Raw genomic sequence first — 22,709 nt, forward strand, 5'->3', positions numbered from 1 at the left:
AGAGAAGGCTAAATGTTTCACAAAACGACAGTTCCCAGAATCCCCTACAATTGAGGCAGGGCAGTTAAAGCAGTCTCAAACTGAATTAGTTCTGCAATGTGTTTTGGACCTATAAGGAGTGACCGTAGGAAGCCAGGACAGGGTAGTGGTCTGAGGGTTGTACAGTGATTCTGGAGACCAGGATTCGAATCCCAACTCGGCCATAGAAACCCACTGGGTGACCTTGAGTAAGTCACACTCTTTCAGCCTCAGAGGATAGCAGTGGTAAACCCCCTCTGAAGAAACCTGCCATGAAAACTCGATGATAAGTTTGCTGTGTGTGTGTGTGTGAGAGAGAGAGAGAGAGAGAGTATACCTTCAAGTCATTTCTGACTTATGGCGACCCTAAAGGGACCCTATCATTAGGTCTTCTTGGCATTATTTGTTCAGAGTAAGTTTTGCCATTGTGTTCCCCTGAGGCTGAGAGAGTGCCACTTCCCCACGGTCACCCAATGGGGTTTTATAGACAAGTGGGAATTGAATCTGGTTTCCAGAGTTGTAGTCCAAAAACAAAACAGATTCATTTATATACTGCTTCATACTGAACTAACAGTGTCTAAGTGGTATAGAACTGTAAGCTAATAGTCCAACACTCAAACCACTATGTAGAGAGATCTTGTAGCACCTTTGAGACTACCTGAAAGAAAGAAGTTGGTAGCACAAGCTTTTGTAGACAACAGTCTACTTCCTCAGATGCATTTGATGGAGTGGAAGCCAGGGACAGACCTATATGTGCCCTAGGTGTGTGAGAATGTCAGTTCAAATTCAAAATCCTTTATGTATGGAAATGAAGTGCCAAGGTGGTCGTTAGTGAACCAAGGCAATGGAAACTAGCCTTTTGGACCTGCTGCTTCATTTCCACACACAAAGGATTCTGAATTTGAATTGACATTCTCACACACCTATTTGTCTGTCCCTGGCTTTCCACTCCACTAAAAGCATCTAAGGAAGTAGGCTTAAGTCTAGGAAAGCTCATACTGCCAACTTCTTTCTTCTAGTGAGTCTCAAAAGTGCTCTCTCTCTCTCTCTCTCTCTCTCTCTCTCTATATATATATATATATATATATATCTGTCCTTGGTTTCCACTCCACCAAATGCATCTGAAAAAGTAGGCTTTAAGAAAGCTCCTGCTGCCAACCTCTTTCTTTTAGTGAATCTGAAAGGTGTTATCTATCTATCTATCTATCTATCCACCTCTGTTCCTGGTTTCCACTCCACTAAATGCATCTGAGGAAGACGACTTTAGTCTAGGAAAGTTCCTGCTGCCAATTTCTTTCTTTCCGTTAATCTCAAAGGTGTTATACATATACATATGTGTGTGTGTATATATATATATACACACACCCACATGTATGTTTGTCCCTAGTTTCTCCACTCCACCAAATGCACCTGAGGAAGCAGGCTTTAGTCTGGGAAAGCTCCTGCTGCCAACTCCTTTCTTTCAGTCAGTCTCAAAGGTGCCACAAGATCTCTCTCTACAGACTAACAAGGCTCTGGCTTTGAGTTCTCCTCAAACCACTCGGTGGCCATAAGGGGGAAACGACCTGAAGCCACACAACAACAACAACAACAACAACAACAACGACAACAAGGAGTGCTGATGATGCCCTGCCCTGGGGCTGCAGGGGGAGGCAAGATGGCGGGAGGGAGGACTTCCGGTGGGAGCATCCTGGGAGCACCTTCCCCTGCGCCGCCCGCCACAGAGGAGGGCCCCATTTGCCAGGGAGCCTGTTTCTGCCCGGAGCCGTTCCCCTGCCTCTCCTGCTGCTACTGCTGCAGTCGGCGTCTGGGTGCCCTGGAGACCGAAGGAGGGAAGGAGGAAGAGGGCGGTGGCTTCCCAGGGACGAGAGGAGGATGCTGAGCCCCGACCGCCTCTCTCAGTCAGGGCTGGAGTATCTGGGTGAGGCCCTCAGGTGGATTCGCACTCAGTGACCAGGCTGAGCCCTCCTCCTTTCCCAGGACACGTCCTCCATTCCAGCCTCCTCTCCGGGAGGAATGTCCTCCACCATCTGGAGCATAGCTTTACATTTCTATGCTCCAAAACACACACACTGCAGAAATAATGCAGTTTGAGAGCGCTTTAGCTGCCCTGGGGAATCCTGGGAATTGTAGGCTGTTATGGCACCAGAGCTCTTTATCACAGAAGGGAAGAAGGCGCAATGTTATTCTCACAGAACTACAGTTCCCAGGATTCCCTAGCATTGAGCCAGGGCAGTTAAAGCGGCCTCAAACTGGATTGTTTCTGCAGTGTGTTTTAGACCTAAGCCAGCATGGATTTAGTGCAAGGTGCTGTGGAGTCTCCATTTTTGGAAGTCTTTAAGCAGAGGCTGGCTGGCCATTTGTCAGGGATGCTTTGATTGAGAGTTCCTGCATGGCAGATTGGGGTTGGACTGCATGGCCCTTGGGGTCTCTTCCAACTCTGTGATTCTATGATTTTATGACCAGACATAGTCCTCCTTTTTCCAGACATTTCTTCCTTTTCAGCCCTCCAGGAGGAATTCCAAAATGTCCTCCATGTTGAGCATGACTCAGAAGCATGGATTTATATTTCTATGACTGTTATTGTTCAGCTTTTATTGTGTATTGGCCTCCATTTTTACTTGAATGTCCTCCATTTTGTGGTGCCTTGTCCTCCTTTGTGGTTATGATATCTGGACACCCTGCTTCACCTTCATTTTCCTTTGGAGGAGATGGGCCTAGGATGTGTGTAACTCAATGATTTCTCCCCTCCTTCCAAAAGGGTCCCTCCTTTTCTGTCCAGTCCATTGATTGTGAGTTCCTGCATGGCAGGGGGTTGGACTGGATGGCCCTTGTGGTCTCTTTCAGCTCTGTGATTCTATGATTTCCCCTTTAGCTGAGCTTGAATACACTATTTCTCACTGTTGCTTATTGCTGTTGTGTGCCCTCAAGTCATTTCTGATTTATGGCAACCCTAAGGCAACCCTATCATGGGGTTTTCTTGCCAAGAATGGTTCAGAAGGGGTTGGCCATTGCCATCCCCTGGGGCTGAGAATTTGTGACATCCCCAGATCACCCAGTGGGTTTTCATAGCTGAGCAGGGATTCAAACCCTGTTCTCCCAGGATGAGCTCACTGCAGAGGAGGACAAGGCATTGCAAAAGGTAGGCAGTTCAAGAAAAATACAGAACATTACCAAAGAAAAGCTAAAAACACGCATAGAAATATAAATCCATGCTTCTTAGTCAGGCTGAAAATGGAGGCCATTTGAAATGTAGGACATGTCCTGAAAAAGAGGACCACACCTGGTCACCCTGTGATCCCCTCCTTTCAAAGGGCTTCCTTCCTGCCCCCCCCCCCCCCCCGGTCCATTCCCCCTCTTAGCTGAGCTTGAATACGTGTTACTCGTTGTTGTTGATGTTGTGTGCCTTCAAGTAATTTTTGATTTATGGCGACCCAAAGGCGATCTATCATGGGTTTTTCTTGGCAAGTTTCTTCAAAGAGGGTTTGTCATTGCCATCTTCTGAGGCTGAGAGAGTATGACTTGCCCAAGGTCACCCAGTGGGTTTGCATAGCTGAACCGAGGGATTTAAACCCTGGTCTCCAGAGCCATAGTCCCAACGTTCAAACTATTATGCCATGCTGGCTGCATTCTCCTTTACCTTCCATTGATGAAGTCTAGAACTGCATTACTATTTCTGGCACCAAAATTACATTATTGACTCATGTTTCACTGATGTCTAGTAAGACTCCTCAGTCTTTTTTATATGTATTTTTATATGCCAAGCCAGGTATCATCCATTTGTGCAACTGCATATAGAACCTTACCTTTATTTCTGTTGAAATTCATTTTGTTGGATTTGGCTCAGCTCCCCACATGGCACCAAAGAGGAATTAATTTTGAAGAACAATGACCCTCCTGCCTGCGCTTAAACCTCCTCAAGGAGGATTTTGGGAGTAGGATGAGATTTGAACCAACCGAGTACTCGTTGGCATCATAGCTCTCCGAAAGACCAGGCTGAATACCCCACCAAACTACAGATCTCAGGATTTTGTACGATAAGTCATGGTAGTGAACCTGGTATCAAACCACTTCAATTCTGCAGTGTTGCTATGCCCTTAGGTCTAATCTGTACTGCAGAAATAATGCAGTTTGACACCACTTTTAAGTGCTGTAGCTCCATCCCATGGAATCCTGGCATTTGTAGTTTTACAAGGTCTTTAGTCTTCTCTGCCAAAGAGCATTGGCACAAACTTCAAATCTCAGGATTCTGTAAGATGGATCCATGGCAGTTAAAGTGATGCCAAACTGCATAATTTCCACAATGTAGATGCACCCTAGGGGTGTGTGTGTGTGTTTGAAAGGTGTGTTTCGGTACCAGAGCAAGGTAGTGTGGTGCTTGAGGACATGTTGCTGTTTCATCTTCCTTTTAATGTTTTAACTTTACTTTCTGCTTGAAAGGAATATCCAAGCCAGCTATCAACACCATGAGTGTGCCATATGTATTCAATTCAAACACTCATAATAACCCTTACATTCATAATACAAAGGTAGAATGCAATAGTCATCTAGTTCCCTGCCTACCTAGAATTACAGTATAGTAGTGTTGGGTGGAGCAACATTAGACATACTTCAGTATTAAATTTCAAGTTTTTTCCCCTTTTCCTTTCTAGAGAAGAAAGACAGAGGAGTTGCTTCAAATGGGCCAGTGGAAGGAGGATCCTTATAGTGCAATCTTAGGCTGCATCCACACTGCAGAACTAATCCAGTTTGGCTTTACTTAACCACCATGGCTCAGTGCTATGGAATTCTGGGAATGGTAGTTCGATGTGGCACCAAAGCTCCACATGTACATGCATGACTCTGGAGACCAGGGTTCAAATCCCAATTCAGAGATGGAAACCTCCTAGATTACAGTCGTTCCTCCCAATTCACGGGGGATCCGTTCCAGACCCCCCCCCCCCACCATTCATTTGAATGGTAGCACGTGCACCATTTTGTCTCTCCCCACTTGCCATCTGTGAATGATCAAGACCCCTGACTCCAAGTCTGCGAATTGGGAGGGACGACTGTAGTGTTGGCAAGTGACACTCTCAGCTCCAGAGGAAGGCAATGGAAAACCTCCTCTGAACAAATTTTGCCAAGTAAATCCTGTGATAGGTTCGCCTTAGGGTTTGCCGTAAGTTGGCAGTAAAGGCCCATAACAACAAGAACAAGCGCATGGGAGCAGATGTGTTTTGAATTTTGGCTTGTTTTGGTTTTTGGAATAACTGTATTTGTATACACGTACACAATGAAACATCTTAGAGATGGGAGCCAAATCTAAACACAAAATTAATTTATGTTTTGTATACACCTTATACACATACGTTGAAGGTTATTTTATGCAATATTTTAAATCAGTTTGTGCATGAAACAAAGGCTAGGTACAGACGTGCAGGAAGCGCTGTAATTGGGCCGGAACTAGGGTCCGAGGGAGCGTGCAGCAACCACATGCTCTCGAACCCTAGCATGGCGGCGGCGCCATCGTGGCTGCCTCCTGTCCACAGTAAGCGTTGTGCAGCATCCAGACGTCGCAGGCAGGAAGTGGCGTCATGGCAGGACCATTTCCTGTTTATGGCGCCACAAAAAAGTGCAGCTGCTGCAGCACCAACTCAGGGCAAAGACGGGCGGTGCGGAGCTGCCCCTCTGTTGAGCCCCCAAATTTGTATACACTGGACCATCAGAAAGCAAAGGTGCCGCTATCTTAGCCACTCAAGAAAAATGGTTTTGGGTTTTGGAATATTTTAGATTTTGGAATTCTGGGTAAGGGAGGTTCATCCTCTCTCTCTTTCTCTCTCTCTCTCTCTCTGTGTATGTATGTATGTATGTATGTAGTGCTAGATTACAAAGTGAGGAGAGCCTATATAGTTTTCACAAAAGATGTTGACTGAGAGCTTGTTTGACAAATAGGAATCCAGTAAAAGTAAGCACTTCTGAATCTCTTTCAGCATTGACCTGCATTTGTTCAAACAAAATTATTTGAAAAGAATAGCAACCTCCCTCCAGGTGCTTTATTGTGTTTCTCAAGGTCTTGCTAATAGCATTATCTGGCTGTGAGACTATAGGTGATTGTGACTGGAGAAACCAAATCATGTTAATCTCATTCAAATGTCTGTTTGTTGCCTCAGGCTTTCATATCAGGTGTTCTTTGAAGAGCCTCTTAGCTCAGCTGCTCTTCTTTGGAATGGGCAGACTAACTTTAAGCCCTGACACATCTACTGCTAATAGCCAGGCATTGCTTTTAGGGGGTGCTTTTCAACAGCTTTCCAACATCCCCTGATGTGCTGCTGCCACACTGCAGAATTAATGCAGTTTAACACTGCTTTATTTGTCATGTCTTCATTCTGTGGAATCCTGGAATTTGTAATTTGTTGTGGCACTAGAGATGGCTAAATGTCTCACAAAACTACAAATCCCAGTATTTTATAGCATTACAACAGGGCTGGTGAAGTGATGTCAGAATGCAATAATTCTGCACTGTAAATGCAGCCTTAGTGAATATTGCCTGTGTCAATTTGTTCCACAATATTTTCTATACAAGATTTAATAACAATATGACATAGATGCAAAATACACTACAAAAATAATTCGGTTTGAGACTGCTTTAACTGCCCAGGTTCAGTGCTAGGGAATCCTGGGAATTGTAGTTTATTGTAGCACCAGAGCTCTCTGACAGAGAAGACTAAATGTCTCACAGAACTACAGTTCCCAGAATTCCCTAGCATTGAGGCAGGGCAGTTAAGCGATCTCAACCTGGATTATTTCTGCAGTGTATTTTGGACATTAGTTCTAAGTCTAGGTACAAAGATCATATTTCTAGACCCTTGAACAACATGGTACTTTTTTCCAATGTTAAGATATTTCTCTTTATCATTACTGACTTTTATCTTCAATATATATTAAGCAAGATACAAGTGTTGCAGTTGCTCATTTAGCTGTTTGGCTGGACAGGGAATAGAGCAAGCAGAACCTTTCTATGCTTTCTTGGTACACATATACTCTTGGTCAATACATTTCTATTGAAATCTTTCCCCCTTGCCATGAACAAAAGTTCTTCTGAGGGTAAACATTATTAAGAACAGAACAGGCCCAGGAAATTGAGTCAATTCAAGATAAAGAGAGACAGAAAAAGCAGAAATGAATGAAAACTGAAAATAAATGGATTATTTGAAATGGAAGCAGGGTGAAATTGGGATCCCTGTTTCAAGCTGAAGATATCCTTTCTGTTTGTTTAACAATATTCAGATACTTGTTGAAGTCAAGAATGCTGCAGAGATAGAAACTATAGTTTATGAAAAGAATACTCGTAGTATTACTAAATATGTGCATAGTTTGTGAAAAGAATACTTGTAATATTATTAAGTGTGTGCAAAGTGCTCTAAATACATAATTTCAGTCACACGTGTAATATTCAGTCTGGTTAGTCATAATTATCTCTGTATTGTAGAGTTTGGGCTAAGGCTCAGTGGTTGTTTTTAAGATAGGGTGATGAGATGTCCTCACTGCAAAGTAAGACGAGGCTCTGCAAAATGTAAGACATTCGATAAACATGGAGGACACTACCAAAGAAAAGCTAAAAACCCTCTCAGTAATATTAATTCATGCTTTTTAGTTATGCTCAAAATGGAGGACATTTTGAAATTCCTCCTGGATAGAAGATTGAAATGTAGGACATGTCCTGGAAAAGGAGGATGTTGGCTTACCCTTGTGCTAAGGCTGCCTTGTGACTTCATAGCTGCTTGACTAGAACCTTCTTAGCTCAGAGCTTGCTTTTTCAGTGGCTACACCATGGCCGATTATGTTTCTTAGCCTTGATTTCTTGGGGTTTTTTGACAAAATGCTGCCCTTTCAGTGAAGTTCTTTACATATTCCCGCTCTAATTGAGGGCTTACTGTTTTAGAACAATTTTGAAACTTTTAATTATTTTCTCTCTTGAGTTACATACTTCTCCTTCCCCTTTCTTGTTGAATCCCTTTTCCTTCATCTTGTGCCAACTGAGGACATGTAAGAACATGAGCCTCCCTGCCAGGGAAGCTCTGCATTTTGTAAACTCTGGTATGTATTGATGCCACAGATGTTGTGCTCTCATATGAAAGGAGAGTAACTGAGGATTGGGACAGTTCTACTATTACTAGCTAAAGACTCCTTGACTTTTAATGCATGAAAATGAACTGCTGATGTGTTTGATGCCTTATAACAGGCGCTGCTACACCTTCTTTCATGTCTGGCTGCTTTTCTTCATAACAGTTAACAATTTGTTAGGCAACAAAGGTACCTGGAATTGATAGATATGTTAGTTAAAGAAAACTAGTAACTTTGCTTTTCTATTATACTTAAGGTCTATGAATTGCAGCTGGGTCAACTTAGCCAGCTAAGTTATTTGGGTGTTGGACTATGACACTGGAAGACCAGGGTTTGAAGTCCTGCTTGGCTGTGGAAACCTACTGGGTGAACTTGAGCAAGTCACAGTTTCTCAGCCTTGAAGGAAGGCAGCCCCCCCCCCCCGAACAAATTCTGCCAAGAAAACACATTATAACATCACATTAGGGTCACCACAAGTCAGAAATGACTTGAAGACTTAGTCACAGTTAAATATTACTAACTCTGTTATTTTCAGTGGGATCTAAGTGGAATTAACTTGGTTTGGATCTAATCCTTGGAATTCTGACTACCGAAAAGCTGTGAAAGTCCCCTCAGCCTAAGGGAATAAGCTGAATAGAGAAAACAAGAGAAAGCAGTGGTAGCTACGGTGTGCTGCAAAGCTTCAGTACTTCTGAAAAAGATCCAGAACAAGGATAGGGAATTGATGGCCACCCAGAGTTTGAGCTGCAGCTCCATCAGGTCCCATCACTCCTAGTCAGTGGGGACAGAAGATGGCAATTGCAGTCCAGCAGCATCTGGAGGACCCATATGTTCACTGTGCTTGGACTCAGGGTTTTCGTAAATCACAAGAAGAACTTAGCAGTATGACCTTTATCCAAAACACCTAATTGTAGAACGTGTGTCTCCATAGCTGAAGAAGAATGTTGACAAAGTCCTTTCCAACTCTGAGGTCTAATCTGTGCTGCAGAATTAATGCAGTTTGAAACCGCTTTAACTGCCATGGCTCACTGCTATGGAATTTTGGATTTTGTAGTTTTGTGAGTCTTTCCTGCCAGACAGCTCTGGTTCTAGAACAAACTATAAATCCCAGGATTCCATAGCATTGAGCCATGGCAGTTCAGGTGGTGTCAAAATGCATTAATAATGCAGTGCAGATAAGTCCTGAGTCATAATTTTATAAAGGGTGACAAGTCCATAACAAAAAAGGCCTAAAAAAAGACAACCCTGGCTTTTGTATAGTGATAGTTTGTTGTCACAGTAGTAATATGTTGACTAGCAATGTACACACAATGCTGCTTCTCTTGTTTTCATGAAGGAGAGAAACCTACAAGCATACCTCTGTTAACAAGAGCCCTTATCAGATGAGTCTGGAACTGGGGGTCTTCAGCACTGGGCGGTTCGAATTCACGTTATTTCGCACAATACCATCATACCAGCATTCGAATGGCCCAATCCAAACTCACGTGAATGCGCGAGATGCCGAACTGAATGCGTACTGGCTCCTCTTTTTGGAGCGTGTTGGCCAGTGCGCTGATAAGGGGATTGGCAATATCCTGGATTGGGGCGCTGTTTGATCTCAGTGCGAATGGCTCTGGTGTGACTACCCAATCCTGAATTCCATCGCAAGACCCCCAGATTCCAATTTTAACTTCCGGTGGGTCTTTCCTCTTGCCGGTTCCAGGGAAGCGGGGGGGGGGGCGGTTCCAGCGGCCTCCTCCTCCTCCCGGCTTGGGAGCCAGCATAAGCTGCATCCCAAGAAGGGAAGAGGCGCGGGGGGCCGCTGGAATCGTGGTTCCGGCAGCCTCCTCCTCCTCCTCCCGGCTTGGGAGCCAGCATAGGCTGCATCCCAAGAAGGGAAGAGGCGCGGGGGCCGCTGGAATCGTGGTTCCGGCAGCCTCCTCCTCCTCCTCCCGGCTTGGGAGCCAGCATAGGCTGCATCCCAAGAAGGGAAGAGGCGCGGGGGCCGCTGGAACGGCGGCGATCGCCGCGATTCTAGCGGCCCCGCGCCTGTTCCCTTCTTGGGATGCAGCTTATGCTGGCTCCCAAGCCGGGAGGAGGAGGAGGAAAAAAGCATCCCCATTTACTTAGATGGCCATCCAGCCTCTTTGACAGCCGCTGGAACTGGTCCTCCCCCCCCCCCCCAGAATACATATTCACACACTCACACACACACACGTACAACCGGGCATTGCTAATTTGTTGCAAGGGAAGGTCATGGTAACGTTAAAACCAAGCAGGAATGTAGAAAGGAAACAGAGAGGAATGTAGAGAGGGCACGTTGTATCGCGATTGTTAATGTGCATGAGCTGGCTCTCCAGCTGTTTACCGGGCTGTCATGACGTGACCTCCCCTTTCACCCCGGAAGCGTTTAAGGTCGCAACCCATGCAGGGCACCACTGAGCATGTGCGAGGGGGCTGATACGAATCGGCCAATCCTCATGTTGAGCACCGGTGTGACAAAACATTCTGCACTGAATGCACTTCGCGCGAATGCGTATTGGCCAATTTGAATCATGCCAATTCGGAGGGGCTCCCAGGTATGATGGTATTGTGCGAAATAACGTGAATTCGAACCGCCCAGTGCTGAAGACCCCCAGTTCCAGACTCATCTGATAAGGGCTAAGGTCTCTGATAGCAAAACTCCTGTTTACAAACCCTTTTTATGCCCACCTAACTCTACACTTTTCCTCATTATCCTCTGTCTAGCTAGAAAGGTGTTGTTGTTTTTTAGCAACATTGGCACTGGGAGCCTTTGGCGTCTCGCGCGAGGGGCATGGTGGGGCAATTGTCTATAGAAGCCTCAGAAACATGCATTTATCTTAACATTTTTTTAAAAATCAGCAAATTTTTTTGCGTGTCCTCCATTTTTTATTTAAAAAAGTGCCCTCCATTTGAAAATTTTGTCCTACATTTGTCCCGGTTTATTTATTTATTTAATTTTTAAAAAATTATTTAATTATTTATTTTTTGACTTCGGCCCTCCAGTTGTCTGAGGGACAGCAACCCGGCCCCTGGCTCAAAAGGGTTGCCTACCCCTGCTCCAGAGACTTTAGACAAGCAAAAATGTGAGACATCCCTGGAGAAAGGGGATTTTCTTCCTGATTATGTTTCTTCCCCTTTGTCTGAATCTGAACTATATCCTGTCCTTTTTAGAAAAGTGAGAAAGTCTTTGGGATTGACTTCTAGCAGCCAGATTTCTGGTACTAATGTGGGAGGGGTTCCAAAGATCAGAGATAAGGCTAAGTAAGAGCATTTACTTGTACCCTTTCCTGAAGTAGAGGGCAGTGGGCTCATCCTGCTGTGACAAAGGCAGCTCCAGCTTTTGCTAAATGCTTGTATTTTGTTGTTTACTGATGAAGAAATTGAAACTAACTCTTTTTGTTGTTTTAAGAGTTAAGAGCTGCTTCAATGACCTCCCTATTTATCAGGGCCGTTATTCATTGTGAATTGGAATGCTGATAACAAATCCAAAGCTAATATAATTACATACACTTTTTAGAGTTCCAAATTATTTGGTGAAGCCTTGGATGAGGTGTTGATTGAGACAAGGACAATAAGAAAGCATCATCATTTTGCAAGCCCCTACAGCCTGGAGCCCAGGCTTTTCAAGGTCCCAGTTTTGACAGGAATTTGGGTTCTTCTAAACAAGAACCCCAGCAGCAGCAGTAGTCTTCTGGGTTCAGTAAAGGTGGTTCTGCTCTTTCACCAGAGTGGAAGGTCCAGTCAAACCTTCTGACTTGGCGCAGCTCCCAGTGGGGGCTCCCTCTTGCACTTTGTCCATGGCAGTGAGCAGACATCTCTCAACACTTTGGTGTGCAGGCTTGTGAGGGACAGTAACACCAGCCATTTCACTCAAAAGCCCTCAAACTTTTTTATCCAGCCACACAGTCACAGGTTTGTGAAAAAGCACTGCCAGATGCTTTGGGCCATGGAACACATGCTTCAGATAAAGGTTATAGAGCCTGTGCTGCCTCAGCAGAGATTTTTGGAATCCTACTCACTGCTCTTCTTGGTTCCAAAGAAAAACAAGGACTGGAGGGCTATACTGGACCTTCACAGGGTCAATCATTTTGTTCTCAAGCGGAAGTTCTGCATGGAAACTAGTCTAAGATCAATTCTGGAAGTGGTGCAAGAGGGGGTTATCTGGTGTCCCTTATCAGGGAGAGAAATGATAAGCAGATAAGTGGAGGCTGATAAACAAAATTAAAAAAAAATCACTGGATACATTTTGGAAGAAGCTTTGAGGTGGTCTCTGGAAGATTCAAAATGTTTTTGTGTTTATGCAAGGCTTATTTGGCCTGGTTGTTTCATTACACATTTGCATACTTTCAATTTTGGATTTTAAAAGTTTTCTGAAACATGTATGACTGCTTTTTTTTTGTGTTGTAGGAATCTAGCCCTATTCTTTTCATGTTTTTTTGCCTCTGATACCATTTTTTAAAATAAAAACTATGCCCAGGAAAATCTATTTGATTACCTGAGATATACCTGTATTCTAAATAAAAGAGAGACACTGAAAGGCTATGTGGCAGTCTCAGCCTGGTCTGTCTGTAAAGGTTGCTCTTTCTTATTGCTATGCTACCTTAACACAGAAGTGCTTGTTTTCAGCTGAGCTCAAGGCTGAGAAATGCTTTTGTTCTTAATTTAGATTCCATTTGACCCATGTTGTCCTTAGTGGTAAAATACTGCCAGATTGTATAGCCTTGCAACACATGTCGTAGATCAGCAACATGTACTGTGCATTGTAACACTATCTGTGGAATGACATGCCAGGCCAACTCCTTTTGCCAAAGAGTAGAGAAGTCCCCTGTAAATAGTGATAAACGGGGTTAACAAAGTGTTAGAATCACAAAATTGTGCAAGTGTAAGGCAAAATGTTGTTGGCAAACAACTAGCTACGTTTTGTTTGTCTTGATTAGTTATTTGCTTTGTCCTCTTTGCTCTCTGCAGAGTCCTTGCTATAAATATAAAATATGGTGTCAAACAATCAGTTGCGTTGAAGAGACAAAAAATAGGTTTGCATGTTTGATGTTTTAGTTTCTGGGGCGGGTGGGGTGGACATGTTAATCTGTTACAGCAAAGAAACAACAAAGTGTCCTGTGGAGCCTTAGAGACTAACAACTTTTATTTGTCACAAACTATTTGGCAAAAACCCATCTGATGGAAGTGGGTGTAGTCCATGAAAACATATGCTTAAATACCAAAAAATGTTAGTCATTAAGGTGCCACAAGATTCTTTGGTCAGAAGTTTTAAGTGCGGGTTAAAACAACTTTGATTAAGAAGATATTAAGAAAGTTAGAATGTATTATATTTCATTATGACTCTGCCCACTGTGTGGTAGCCCATCTGGAGTGAGCAGTTAAGCAGCAGGAACCTATCTATACCTGATAATACAATTTTGACATTGAAGCCTGATGTATAGCTAGCACTTTGAAGATTATAGTTTAAAGCTGCAGTCGTAAAAACACTTGGGGATGCCAGTTTCCCATACATCACTGGAACAAATTTCAAAGCAAAGTAATTGAACTATACAAAGTCTAGATATTTTTCAGATTCCATCCCAGGTGCATATGAATGTGACTTTTAAAAACATTCCTCCAATTGTGGGTTTAGGTTTCCAAACTTCTGATACTAGCCAGATTCCAGTGGCTTCCAAAACAATTAATAGTGGATTTTATAAATTTGTACTGTGTCAAATAGTTGTGTTTTCAGCACCTTTCAAGGCAATCCTAGAGATGTATTTGCTTTAGTAATTCTCATTGAATTCACCAAGGCTTACTCCCAGCTAAATGGTTTTCAAATCATAGCCTCAGTTAGTGAAGCATATAACCAACAAAGATTGCTCTTATTATTCAGGGCAGCTTGTTCCTGACTATCAGCACCTTCAACTTTGCCAGCATGGGATCATCTGCCAAGACAGAACTGCCCTCACGTGCGTGTCTCTCTTTCTCCCTCTCTTGGCTGACAGCTTGAATAGTTCAGTGGACTGTAGCTGTTGTGGCAGGACATGTTTTTTGAGTGTCAGCCAGAATAGCCTGGCTACAGGCATTTGAAGATAAGGTCTAAAACCTTGGAACAGAGGGGGGAAATAAGCATTGAGAAAACGAATCATTGTAGTAATGTACTCCTGGCAGGCTGTAATGTCAACCAAATGTAATGCTCAGCTAACCTCCACACTCTAAAGAGCAGTTTAAGCTTCTGGCACCAGAGCTGCAAAATATTAAAAGAGTGAGGAAAATAAAATATTTTGTGCTGTACTGTTAGCATGGAGGCTTTATATGTATTGAGGCACACTGATATGATCTGATAAGGAAACAGCACACAAAAATCAAGATTTCTATAATGTATGACAATTTTACTTTGATTCACACACATATGTAGATCTTTTCTTCCAGCGTCAGCCATTTGTTTTTTATTTTTTAATGGACAGTAGTGTCTTCTATAGAACTTGAAATAGTCTGGTGCTATTAAAAAATGTTTTTGCCCAATGCAGGCTATGAGGAAGCATACTTGCTATATTAGCCCACCAACTTCTCAAAAGATTTCTGATTCATATGCAGTGGTCTTTTCCATTTCTATTCTAAACAGTAGTACTGGAGCGAAAGGCTCTATTCATATGGCAGAAATAACATAGTTTGACACTGCTTTAACTGTCATGGTTCAATGCTATGGAATTTTTGGTTTTGTAGTTTTGTGAGTTATTTAGCCTTCTCAGTCAGAGCTCTGGTACCATAACAAACTACAAATCCCAGAATTCCATAGGATGGAGCCAGACAGTTAAAGTGGTGTCAAACTGCATTATATATGCAGTGAGATTCAGCCACAGAGGAATGGTGAAATGTGAAACCCTGTCCAGCTACCTAGCAGACAGGGCATGTTTGTAACACCTGTATTTTTTACTGCTGCTCCCATGCCTTGATTTTAACCCTAAATCTTGGGTGAAAAAACCTGAATGTATTTAGACTGTTTTTAGTTTTAAACCAGCCCCCCCCCCCCCCCGTAGTCAAAGCATGTAATATTAAAGTAAGTCTGGCACACAATTTTACCTTTTTACCAATTTTACCTGCTCAACCCCCTGGCCATTGGCCTGTGGGGTCCCTCAGGGTTCTATGTTATCACTTATGCTATTTGACATACATGAAACCCCTGGGAGAGATCATCCAGAGTTCTGGGGTGCAGTGCCATCAATATGCCGATGACACTCAGCTCTACTACTCCTTTCTACCTCAGTCCAAGGAGGCTGTCCTGGACCTAAACCAGTGTCTGTCATTTGTAATAGACTGGATGAGGGCAAACAAGTTGAAACTTAATCCAGACAAGTCAGAGGTGCTCCTGGTCAGTTGGAAGGCAGATCAGGGAACGGGAATCCAGCATGCGTTTGATGGGGTTACACTCCCCCTGAAGATGCAGGTTCGCAGTTAGGAGGTAGTCTTGGACTCGGTTTTGAATCTGGAGGCCCAGGTCTCTGCAGTGACCAGAAGTGCTTTTGCACATTTAAAGTTTGTGCACCAACTGCGCTGGTCACAGTAATTTCACAAGATTATACAGATAAATAATTATTTGGCCTAAGATCAGCCAGAGTCCTTCATGGTTTAGGATGACCGTGAATCTTTGTGTCTTTTGTTGAATCCAACATTCTAGCTCCTTAATTGGTGTTTGTTGTTATGTGCCTTCAAGTAAACTTCTGGTGATCCTATCCTAGGGTTTTTGTAGCAAGATTTATTCAGAGATGGTTTACCATTGTCTTCTTCTAAGGCTGAGAGAGGTTGACCTGCCTGAGGTCACCCAGTGAGTTTCCATGCCTGAATGGGGATTTGAACCCTAGTCTTCCAGAGTCCTAGTCCAACATTCAAACCTCTACACCATGCTGGTTCCACTGCTTGGTGTTTTGTTGTTGTTAACTGCCTTTGAGTCGATCCAGACTCATGGCACCCCTGTAGATGAGACATCCCCAAGACTCCCTATCTCCCACTGCTCTGCTGAGGTCATGCAAAGTCATATCAGTGACCTCCTTAATAGAGTCCATTCATTTAGGATGTGGTCTTCCTCTCTTTCTACATCCCTCCATCTTTCCTAGCCTTATTGCCTTTTTCAGTGGGTTGTGCCTTCTCATAATGACCAAAGTATGATAACCACAACTTTCTCATCTTGGATTCCAGGGAGATTCCAGGGAGATAAGTATACTGCCCGGTATACTTAGTATAAATCCTCTTGCTGTATATGTATTACATGAAAAAAACTCTAAATGTGTCAAATGTGTTCCAGTGTGAATTTTAGTGTGACTGTAGGCTTGATATATTTTTCCAGATATAAATCAATACAAGAAAGGTGTGTTTTGTTTTTTAAATACTTCTTTGTCCAAAGGGACACTATTCCTCAAGTGTAGAGTACTCTTTTGTTGTAAGAGAATGACTGTTCTCAAAAAGTGTTCATATCTTAAGACAACTGTTCTGCATTATGTATGTCTACAAAGACACTGTTAAGTAACTGATGCTTCATTGTGTCTTAGGACTGTGCAACCTCTGTGGACAAAATTTAGCATTTTAGATATAATAACCCAATTTGTTCTTGTACATTTTGTTTCTGTTGTACATGCTCACAGAACATTGGTTGTGAATAAATTCTTATCAGATTGGCAGCCAAAGTACTCTAGTGTCTGGAATCAATCTTGTCACCTGTAGGCATCAGGAAATGTGTATCAGGATTTTAGGGACAGGTTAATATTCTGCTTAAGTTTGGCTGCTAGTATTTTCAGAAAGGATAGGATAAAATGTCAAACATTTTGATTACCCTCCACAGTATTTCATAAAACTGATTTTTAATAAATTAAAATTAAGTTTAAAACACATCACAGTTAATATTTTAAAAATATTAACTCTCCTGAAGTTTAGTGGATTCTCATGATAAGCATTTAGAATAAACGGTAACTTAAATAGGGAGTGATAGTGCATTGTTTGTATTGTGATATGTTTCAGCCTTTCCAGGACCTGATATGAAAAATTGGCATTATCATATCCTCTCTGTCTTTGTAGCAGTTACAATCTCACATTCCTCCAGACAGCATGCTCTTGACAACCCTCATGTTGCAATCTGATACTCATTTATTTAGGATTAAGTCCCACTGAATTAAGTAGTGCTTACCTCTGACTAGATGTGTACATGATTGCACTGCTAGTTGGGAAGGGACAAGTGCCTAATGTCTAGTGTCTTCATAATCTTCAGAATGACTGTTGCTTTGCTTAGAAAACATGTCTGAGAATAGATAAGATGGGACCAGCTTTGGAGATTTAAAAATAGTTCCATAAAGAGAGGGGTGAGTGAAGGGAAACAGAGTGCTTCTGAGCATATGCTCACCTTGGGTTTAGTACTAGAAACTAACTTGCATTATTTTTACACAGAGATCCATGGTTGGTGTTCTTAGTATTTTGCATTTCATTAACCTAATTGAACTTGGGGACTGGGGTTCCCACCCTTTTTTGTTGTTGCTGTTAAACAAAGGGAGCAGGAAACCCTTGTGGTTCTACTGGAGGTTCCCTGGTTAGCTCCTAATCTGTCTTCTGTCCCTCCATCCAGTATGTAATGGGTTTGCTGGCTATGATTTCTGTTCCCCTTCCCAGCCTGCTGTTCCTCTTCCCCCAGCTTTCCAATAAGTGCTTTGGTCTGCCACTGAATCTGACAGTTTCACTGGATTTCCTTTTAAAATGCAAAAAGATCAAGAAAATGTTGGGAGAGTTATTAACTTCAAGTGCTAATCTTCCTATCCTTCAGTTGAAACTGGGAACCACCTGCTAAAAGATTGGGGAGTACTTACCTTTAGAATATTCAACTGTTATTGAATAGAGGCTGATTGTCCCAGCCTCATTGCTGTTATGATTGCCATGTACCTCCATCTACTGGATTCATTATTTATGTCAGAGCAATAGGCCTTTGTAATCATCTTAGATTATAAAAATGTACCTTAATAACTATGTCCTTTCAGTTTTCTAAGAAATATCAACATTAATCTTTGAGCACTCCTGGAGAACAAGAGTCCCAGTAGACTGGAGGAGAACAAACATTGTCCCCACCTTCAAAAAGGGGGGGGGGGGGAAGAGGATTCCAACAATTATTGTTCAGTTAGTCTGACATCAATACCAGGAAAGATTCTAGAGCAGATCATTAAACAGAGTCTGTGAATATTTAGAATATTTAGAAGAATAATTTAAAAAGTCAACATGGTTTTCTGAAAAACAAGTCATGCTAGATTAATCTGATCTCTTTTTATATATATATATAAAAATACCAGCTTGGTAGATGAAGGAAATGCTGTGGATATTGCATATCTTGATTTCAGTAAGGCCTTTGACAAGGTTCCCATGACATTCTTGCAAACAAGCTGGTAAAATGTGGGCTAGAGAAGGTAACTGTTAAATGGATTTGTAATTGGTTGACCAGTCGAACCCAAAGGGTGCTTAGCAATGGCTCTTCTTCATCCAGGAGCCAAGTGACCAGTGGGGTGCCACAGGGATCCGTCCTGGGCCCAGTGCTATTCTACATTTTTATCAGTGACTTTGATGAAAGAATAGGGAGCATGCTTATCAAATTTGCAAATTAGGAGGAATAGCTAATACCCCAAAGGACAAGATCACATTTCAAAATGACCTTAATAGATTAGAAAGCTGGGCCAAAGTTAACAAAATGAATTTCAATACAAAGAAATGTAAAGTACTGCACTTAGGGGGAAAAATAATGAAATGCATAGATATAGGATGAGAGACACCAGGCTTAATGGGACTACGTGTGAAAGTTGAACATGAGTCAACAGTGTGATATGGCAGCTAAAAAGGCCAATGCGATTCTAGGCTGCAACAATAGAAGTGTCGTATCTAGATCAAAGGAAATAATAGTGCCACTCTATTCTGCTTGGGTCAGGTGTCCAGTCCTGGGCACCACAATTCAGAAAGGATGTTGAGAAGCTGGAGCATGTTCAGAGGATGACAACCAAAATGGTGAAGCATCTGGAAACCATGCCCTGTGAGGAGAGACTTAGGGAGCTGAGTATGTTTAGCCTGGAGAAGAGAAGGTTAAGAGGTGATATGATAGCCTTGTTTAAATATTTGAAGAGTTGTCATATTGAAGATGGAGCAAGCTTGTTTTCTGCTGCTCCAGAGAACAGGAACCGGAACAGTGGATGCAAGCTACAGGAAAAGAGATCCCACCTCAACATTAGGAGGAACGTCTTGACAGTAACAATGGAACAAACTGACTTGGAGAGTGGTGTTGTCTCCTTCTTTGGAGATCTTTAAACAGAGTCTGGATGGCCATCTGTCAGGGATGCTTTGATTGTAAGTTCCTGCATGGCAGAGGCTTAGACCTGGATGGCCCTTGTGGTCTCTTCCAACTCGGGGGCGCGTTACAGACCGCTGAGAAGCAGCAGTCTGGCTCTGCCTCCGCTTGCAGCGTCCGGGAACCGCAGCCTTTAAACGGCGCGGCTCCCAGACGCTGCAGAGAAGGAGCGTGGAAATCGCGCTCCTTCTCAGGCCCCGGAAGAGGCACCGCGAGTGCCAAAGGGCGCACTCGTGGCGTCACTTCCAGGGCACCACGTGCGGACGCAGAGCGTCCGCTACATCAAAATGGCGGTGCCCGTATGAACAGGGTGCCACCATTTTGTATGGACTGAGTCCGTGAAAGGGTAAGGGGCGTCTAGAAGAGACGCCCCTTTTTCAAACTGGGACGTCCTCAGGACGTCCCTAATGGCGGTTTGTAACCAGCCTATGATTCTATAATTGATATGATTCCATGATTGCCCTCAAATAACTTTATCAGTAGCAAAGCTATATAAAAGGAACAGGTGAAGGATAAAATGTTGATTAGAATTTACCGAGATGAGAACACAGATTCATCAGTTAACTGTTAAATTCTATTCTTGTTTGGCAGACATCCAAGAAATGAGGTGTTTGGGGGGGGGGAGGAATAGAGTTTCAAAAAGTAATTAACTTGCCTAGTAATAGAAATAAGTCAAGTAGTTGCTTCATCTTCCCCTTCAGATTTTTTTCATAACTACAGTATATACAACCATGTCTCACCAATAAGCATTATTTATGGTAAACATGTGTTCTGCTTAATTTTGTCACCATTCCCATTTGCTCCTATTTGTACCCTTTCTCCTTAGATATCAGTGTTTGAATGTGTTATCTGCTGAGCTTGACTTACCAACTAATATGGCACCATCCATCCCCTTAAAAGAAAAAAAAGAGTGATTGGGCTATGTAAAAGATGGGTGGAGACATTTGAGAGGGAAATAATTATTCAAAGCATTCTACTGAACAAATCAGTTAATTCAAACAATTATAAATTAGTTTTTGGTGGGTTTTTCAGGCTATGTGGCCATGTTCTATAAGAGTTTCTTCCTGATGTTTCTCCAGCATCTGTGGCTGGCATCTTCAGAGACTGCCACAGATGCTGGCGAAATGTCAGGAAGATACTGTTCTAGAACAGGGCTGCATAGCTTGAAAAACCCACAAAAAACTATGGATGCCGGCCATGAAAGCCTTCAACTTCGCAATTATAAATTAGGTGCATTTGTTTGCAATAATGATGATTTCTCAGTTGTCACCCAACAGATACCTTCACAGCAGGTTGTAACAAAAGGAAGGATTGTGCAATCACTTCTGTTGAGAGGCCAGCAGTACTCCCTTATACTTGCTTTGAAGTATTTCTATTTCACTTGGTCATCAAAAGAACATTGTAACTAAGAACTAGTGCCTGTGTTTTCTTTTTTTTCCTTCTCTTTTCCCACCTCAAGCTCTTTCCCTTTTTTGTGATGTCCTTTAGATGGGAAACTTTTTTGTCTGAAGAGCAGGGAATTCCCCCCCCCCCCCCCCAAATCAACAGTAATTGGTTGGGAAGTTTATTTCAACATTTAAAGCCACCATTGTAGCAGAATTATGAGACTGCTGATAAGGGTTTTAGGAGTGTGCATAGCAAATTAAACTCCTTTAAATACAGGTTGCACAGCATAATCTTGTTAAGTACAGCTTTTGTGGTGCACCAAAAGCAGTTGCATGTTTGGCATGACTTTGTGTAACGATTCACTGATGTTCAGAGGTCAGGGCTTAGGCAAAAGACCAGGCCAAACAAGAAAGACATCTCCTTTTCCACAGTGTTAAACAAATGAACAACGAAAGGGAGGGGCTGACACTAGCAATAGGGGAAGAAGTTTGTAAGAGGAAGAGCAAGACTGTTGACTGGCATGTTGTATTTGGATCAAATAAGTATCGCTGCTGTCTCAGTTAATTTCTGGGAGGGAGATCTCTGAGTACAGAAGTTGGGCACGCAGGAAAAAGGGCGGAGAGAAGATGAAAATAACCTGGTTGCTGTTAACTTTAGGAGTGCGACTGCCTGAGTTGCACGACTTGTTCCTCCCTGAGGCGACACAGGTGCGCAGAGTTATTTTTCTTTAATCACTCACATAAATTAAAATTTATTCCTTTGCATTAAAATAATTAAATAAAGCTACGCCCTGTATCTTTTATTGCCAGATAATATCTTTGAACCTCTGGCTCAGTCTTGGCTATCGGCTGCAAGGTATTTTCCAGGGTGTGCTTTACCTAGTCTGCCATTGTACTAAATAGTGTTCTAGACAGCAAAAACCTGTGATAACAATCAGAATTCCTCTAAAGTTTTAATCATAATTGCTACTAGCAAATTATCTTCTCTACGTCTCCTCTTATGGTCAGCCTACCCTCCCATTCCAACTATGAATCATGCTGAGATATCAGAGGTTATCATTGTAAGTACTAAAGGTGTGTGAAGTCACTACAAGCATAGTTGAATTGGCCTGCAGAACTTACACTCAGAGTTGGTGCTGGGGAAATAAGCAGAGGGAGAGGGGGCGATTGACAAGGAAGAAAATAATAATAATCCAGCACCAGCTATTTGTAACCCCAAAGTATTTTCCTTGTGCTGTTTTCTGATGGAATTGTGCACAGTTCTGTGTCCTTGTACTGTAACTGTTAAACTATAGTTGAAGTTTTGGGGCATGGACATTTGGAACAGCCTTCCAATAATTTTATAAGTTCTTACTTACAAGCTGATTTAAGAATAAACTCATACAGTTTTCTCTTCTGTTTGAACACAAAAAAATTCTGTACTTGTTATTTTCTCTCCCAACTGGATCTGCACATGTATGGCTTGGTCAGTTGCATTCCATGGCACTTGTAAGAAGAGTTCTCATGGTCTTTAACAATACACCACAAGCAAGGGTTGCTTCCAAAGAGCATTGCTTTCTTTTGAGCGTTGAAGAAGAAATAGTGCTCCATCTTTCTGGACAGTTGTTGAATGGTACAGCAATACCAGCATAATACCTGTTACAGATCTAGTTTATTTTCCTACATGTCATTTCAAATCTCAAGCCATTTGAAAAAAAATTAAACTTATCCTTGAGCCGCTCTTTTAGTTATAAATGGTGTGTTCACATTTTCAATCGCTTGAGCATATGCTTCTTATATAATTACTGTTCTCTCATTGCTGTGATGTGCACCCAGTTGTTCCTGGAAAAGTATCTATTTGGGTGTCTTCCAGGGAT

At 42.5% G+C, this 22,709-nt stretch overlaps 1 protein-coding gene across 4 annotated transcripts in view; it reads left to right on the top strand.

Moving 5' to 3' along the window:
* The first annotated feature begins 1,581 nt into the window (after nt 1-1,581).
* CSTPP1 (centriolar satellite-associated tubulin polyglutamylase complex regulator 1) overlaps nt 1,582-22,709 on the top strand; it is a 198,590-nt gene continuing 177,462 nt past the window's right edge. Inside the window, exon 1 of one of the 4 annotated variants that reach the window (XM_089521578.1) lies at nt 1,582-1,939. In XM_089521578.1, coding sequence (XP_089377704.1) covers nt 1,894-1,939 — 46 coding nt within the window. In that variant the 5' untranslated portion in view covers nt 1,582-1,893. Of the gene's footprint in view, nt 1,953-22,709 lie in introns of all 4 variants that reach the window. The other 3 variants (XM_089521579.1, XM_089521577.1, XM_089521576.1) reach the window with 3 other exon arrangements.

This window comes from Sceloporus occidentalis, unplaced genomic scaffold (genome assembly GCF_023333645.1).
Source record: "Sceloporus occidentalis isolate IW3139 unplaced genomic scaffold, rSceOcc1.0.p SCAF_4, whole genome shotgun sequence".
In the NCBI taxonomy this organism is placed as follows: Eukaryota; Metazoa; Chordata; class Lepidosauria; order Squamata; family Phrynosomatidae; genus Sceloporus; species Sceloporus occidentalis.